At 28.2% G+C, this 5,651-nt stretch overlaps 1 protein-coding gene across 1 annotated transcript; it reads right to left on the bottom strand.

The window, feature by feature from the left end:
• Positions 1-2,288: 2,288 nt before the first annotated feature.
• LOC131659394 (F-box/kelch-repeat protein At3g23880-like) lies at positions 2,289-3,152 on the bottom strand. Its single transcript, XM_058928591.1, has one exon. It carries the CDS (start codon positions 3,150-3,152, stop codon positions 2,289-2,291), a length of 864 nt encoding a protein of 287 aa, XP_058784574.1.
• Between the last annotated feature and the right edge of the window lie 2,499 nt (positions 3,153-5,651).

The following is a 5,651-nucleotide window of genomic DNA, read 5'->3' as shown; positions in this document are numbered from 1 at the left end:
GAAGAAATAGTTTGCTACGCCCTGTGAATGACCGAACGTAGCTCTGATACCACTGTTAGTAGTTGATTAGTTGATAGTTGATAAAAGATAGTTTTAGAGAGTTGTTTAGAAAGAAGGTTGTGTCATAGATTTCTTGGATTATCAATTACAAGATACCATTTGTCTATTTATAGGCTCAAGCCACCAACCTCTCAATAGTGGTGAATATTTCTACATCTCTTTACTTCTTTTTAGAATTCTCATCATAGATTAGTATCATGTTGGTTCTAGGTTATTATATCTTTTAGATACACTTATAATTCTAGATTGGTCTATCATATCCATTATAGTTCTAGATTATTGTACCATATTCATATACACTATAGTTCTAAGATATTCTACCATTTTCATACATATTATATTTAGAATATTCTAAAAATTTGTAGCAATTTCAACAGATTCACATAGATATTAAAAATATCTATTATGTAATTGATCAAAATTATAATGCTGCTAGGTTAGGTGATTAGGTTTGGTACGTATAGGTTATGACAAGCTAAAGGTTTAAAGTCCAAACCCATGATGTGTGTGATTTATGTTCGGAGATACATCTCCGAATTAATCTAAAAAAGATTTGGATATACATCTCCAAACTAAATTTTTGTAAGAAAATAAGATTTGGTGTGTCCATATATATATATATATATATATATATATATATATATATATATATATATATATATATATATATATATATATATATATATATATATATATATATATATATATATATATATATATATATATATATATATATATATATGAAAACAAGGGCATTTTGCCTAAGGCCTTGAAAAGGTGTAAGGGTGCAAAGTGAAATTCCCATTAATTTTCTACCAAGTCTTAACAGTCAGGCATGGAGTTAGGACTTATGGAGAAAATATAAAAACCGACTTTGAAACCTCTCTTTCTTATAATTCTGGGCCCATTTGTGTATCTCTTCACTAGGAACAAGGACAGGAGTGTGATACATATGAATGCGTATCCTCGAGAATAAAGTATTCAATGTGTGAAGAACAAGGACAGGAGTGTGATACATATGAATGCGTATCCTCGAGAATAAAGTATTCAATGCTTTGTCTTGTCGTATATGAATCGTTTCAGTACATAAACCATCCACATGGTCCTATCCTATCTACTTTTTTGAGAATAGGGATGATGTTCTTAAGATAAAAGTGTCGTGATAAGTCTGAGATGAGATTTTGACCGATGGTTTTTGTGTTAAAGAAGAAAAATAGACCATGGAACGATTTTGGTAATATTATTATAACTTTCGGTAACGTCTTAGTTGTTGTTGTTCCTTTTGTATTTCTTGATTTGCTTTTTCTATGTATCTCTACCTGTCTCAAATCTATCTCTAAAGCATAAAGAGGATAAGCAGAAGCCCAAATAAAAATACACTTAACTTAATTTAAGTTGAGCAAATTTAATTTTAAGAACTTGTTGACCAAATATACAATACAAGTGTAGAATTTTGAAGGAAAGCCTCTATTAGTCATGTTTTAGCAGCATGCAATCAAATCTCTATCTAAATCATTCCCAAGTTATTTGTCTTGATCAAATAGTGAAATACCACACACATAATTTTTTATAGTATCATTGATTTGAATATACGCAAGGCTTTAAGCCAAAAAAAAAAAACAACTAATTTAATGGCGATGACACCACTATCACTGTCTACCAGAATAAATTTGATTATGTCCTAGCCTCAAACAAACACCAATCAATATATAAGTTCAATATTACAGAGGAATGAAAGTTCCTATAGAACCTAGAATACTCAGAAAATTTTGTATTCTTTCAACTTTGACACATCAAACATTTTTTAATGTACAAGCTTCACATGTACACATAAAGATATATGACAAACTGATAATCAAAGTGTTAATTTTTTAAAATTGACAGAAAATATTTATCACTTTCTTACCCTTTGCGTTGCGAAAACTGTTTTTTACCGAATCACTGTCAGATTGAAAAACAAAATATATGTCATGTATGTGTGGTAATTTGCTTTTTTGTTTTTAGGACTAGAACAATACAAATTAAGAATTAGGAAAAACAAATGCCAAGCCAGCTATTTAAAACGTAAAATATTTATTTAACAGTTGCATGATTGTGAATTATATAACATAATCCATATACATAATAAAACATACTATGTCATGAAATCACCAATAATAGAACACACAAAAAAATTAGAAAAATATAAATTAACTTACAGTTTATGGTGTAAGAGTGACATCCAAGCATTAAAAACAAGGTGATATTAAACTCTCAATACAGACTTCTAATGTGTGTTGAAACATTGCAGGATTCATAAAACCAACATTCTTAGAAGTACCATTCTTGGAATCGTACAGGATCACGGTCACCTTCTGTTTGCCAGGGTAACTAAACTCCAGCAGCACATTATCATCTTCAAAAATATATAATACCTTTGTCAAGATAGAAGTGTTGGTTGAATCTTGCAAGTAACAAAGGTCGAACAATTTAATCCAAGACTCTTTAATTCCATATTCCTTCATGAACCAAACTTCGTGATCATAAATTAAGCACAAGCAATCCCTCAACACACCCAATGTCAAGTCAAACACGTCTATCTCTCCAAGATCAGGAAGAAAAACCTTTTGATAAGACTCCTTATCCAAATCAAAAGAAACAATAAAGGGTGGATCACTATGACGCCCTTTAAGAAAGACTAACCAATTAATTGTGCCACTTACATATTTTCCAGATGGCTCAGTGAAAACAGTATCAGAAGGGAACATCTGACTGTTTTTCCAAGAATTAGTACCCAACGTATGAACTTTTACATTAGTTGTGTGTTCAGGAATACCTTTGACCGAGAAATTGTAAACAACAACCACTTTGTAATTATGAGAAACATGATCATAGCCGAATCCACATGTCATATTAAACTGACTATCCACTCGTGGGTTATCAAAAGGGGATAATTCCTTGAATTTTCTAATGGAAGGATTACACAATACAATTAAAGGTTTATAATAGTTGGCAAGACAAAGGATTCCGTCACAAGAGCCAACAATGTCATGTATTTTGTGTTTAAAAACATCTTTGGATGAAAACTCGTGTTGAGTGATGTTAGTGGCCATGTCTGCGAAAATGGATTGAATCGAGAAAGACTTCAGAATATAATGGGACGAAGGAGTATGGTAGCTTACAGATTGGAGGATGGTGCGTGTGGTTGACTTAAGGTGCTTTCTGGTGAATTTATGATCAAGTATTAGAGAATTCCATATTTTACAGACACATCGGAATCGGAGAAGGTACTTCACCGGTAGCCTAGAGAGTATTTCTGGAATTAGATCAGAAGGAAGAGTGGGTAGTGAATCTGAGATGTTACGGTTTGGTCTCTGAACGTGTATGTAGATAATGGAATGATCCCTAACGATGGTAATATATACAGTATGCCGTTATTTGAAATTCGGTATCCGTAAAAGAGAGAGTACGGGAAACCTATTACGTGTAACATATGTTAGACCTAAATGATTGTTAGATTACTTTTCTATTCAAAGTGGATTTTTCAAGAAAATTCAAATTACAAGGTATAATTTTTTTTTTTTTTTAATTTAACTCAACCGATTTATTTAAAAATATGTGAGTAATATTTTTATATTATAATTAATATACTTGTCTTTTATTTTAAATTCATCTATAAACTTGAAAACTTATTTCGTGTTAAATTTTTAAACATAAATTATTTTATGAATAGTCAAATTTATTATTATAAATAATAATAATAATAGTAATAATAATAATAATAAAATAATAAAAATAGAGTTTAATGAATATTCACTGACGGTGTCAAATAGTTTTAGAATGTTATCCAATAAGAAATCAACACTCTGTCATTTCATTAAAAAAATTTAAAAATAAAAACGTGATGGCATAGAATTCATGATTGTTATTGGTCGATAATATAAAATTAATTTACAGATTCGTGCGTCACCTATTTTTTTATAATAATATAATCAGATATATATTAAATTCTTTTAAAATGTTTTATTAAAAAGTTTAAGTTTAAATAACACTAATACTTTTAAAAGTGAAACTAATTTTGTTTTTTTGTTTTTTTAATCAAGTTGTATTAATATAGAAGAAAGTATTAGAAACTCTGTTACAAAAAGACGAGCAATAGCCTAAAAAAGAAAATTCTACGCCTTCTTCTTATTATTATTATTATTATTATTATTATTATTATTATTATTATTATTATTATTATTATTATTATTATTATTATTATTATTATTATTATTATTATTATTATTATTATTATTATTTTTATTATTATTATTATTATTATTAATTCAACTGAATATAATTTGAAACACTATTTTATCGTTAAATCTTTTTTTATCTAATCTTTGCCTCATTCCTTTGGACTCAAAAAGTTGCAGTAGTATTAATATTTTAAATGAAGTTTTACAAAAATTAATTTAAACACAAAATTTAAAAAAATGCAATGTAAAATAACGAATGAATCTGAAGGTTAATTGATAACAACTATATACCTATTTCACTTCAAAAGAAATAATTTAAAAACTAAAATAAAAATATAATATTTAAAGTGATCAATATTTCAAATTATATTCTAAGAGTAATATGGGTATACATGATTTTTTGTAATGTTTTCTATTAATTAAATAAATATACAGTTTGATTTTATTTATAAGTAATTGTTATGGGTTTTTCACAAAGCTAAAGGATAAAGGTCTAATGTTGAAGTGAAACAAATAAAGTGCAGAATAATTAATTTTGTTTTCTCAATCATTTCAAGCACGATAACTTTTTTAGTTGTTAAGATTAATCGGACACTTTAGCCTAATTCATGTCTCTCCTCACAGTTTTAAATACCAACTGTTTCTCTTATTTAAGAAGGAAATCATGTCATTTCATAGGTCTTTAAATCTATAGTCATTTTTCCGCTTACTTTCTTCGAAATTCTAACTTCCTTTACATCAAATTTTCACTCAAATTCAAGCACGAGAACTATTTTAGTTGTTAAGATTAATCAGACAGTTTAGCCTAATTCATATATTTCCTATGTTAGCATACAAAAGAGGACTCTATGCTAAGCCTATTAATCATATGGGGAAAAAGTCACACAAAAGCGAAAGCAAACCATTCGAGCATTCCCCCTTTTAATATTTTTAGTATTAAAAATATTAATGTGTTAATATTTAGCGTTTTGGGAATTTTCCGAGTAGTTAAGATTAGACCGAAAATATGAGACACTAAGTATTTAGTCGGTATATTAAAATAATCGAATTTTATTTTAATGATATTTAAGTAGAAGTATTATTTTTATATTAAGTATAGAAAAGATTTTGGGCTTAAATAATGACATCTCTAAGTATTAACGGGTATATTTTGTTAGGCCCATTTGTATATTAAATGATTAAGATAGTTTTTTATTTTAAATAGAAGTAGAAGAGTAGAGATATCAGAAAAAAGAAAAAGATAATAGAAAGCGGGCTAGGGCTGTGAGGAGGAGAAGAAGGAGACCCAAAGTGTTGCTCTCAAGTATCATTTTCCCCAAATTTCCATTGATTCTCCTTAGAGTTGTACTCAATTCAAGGTAAGGGGATTCT

The sequence above is a fragment of the Vicia villosa genome, linkage group LG3 (genome assembly GCF_029867415.1).
Source record: "Vicia villosa cultivar HV-30 ecotype Madison, WI linkage group LG3, Vvil1.0, whole genome shotgun sequence".
NCBI lineage: Eukaryota > Viridiplantae > Streptophyta > Magnoliopsida > Fabales > Fabaceae > Vicia > Vicia villosa.
The sequence above is the reverse complement of the archived record's forward strand: the minus strand, read 5'-3'. Positions and strand labels throughout refer to the sequence as shown.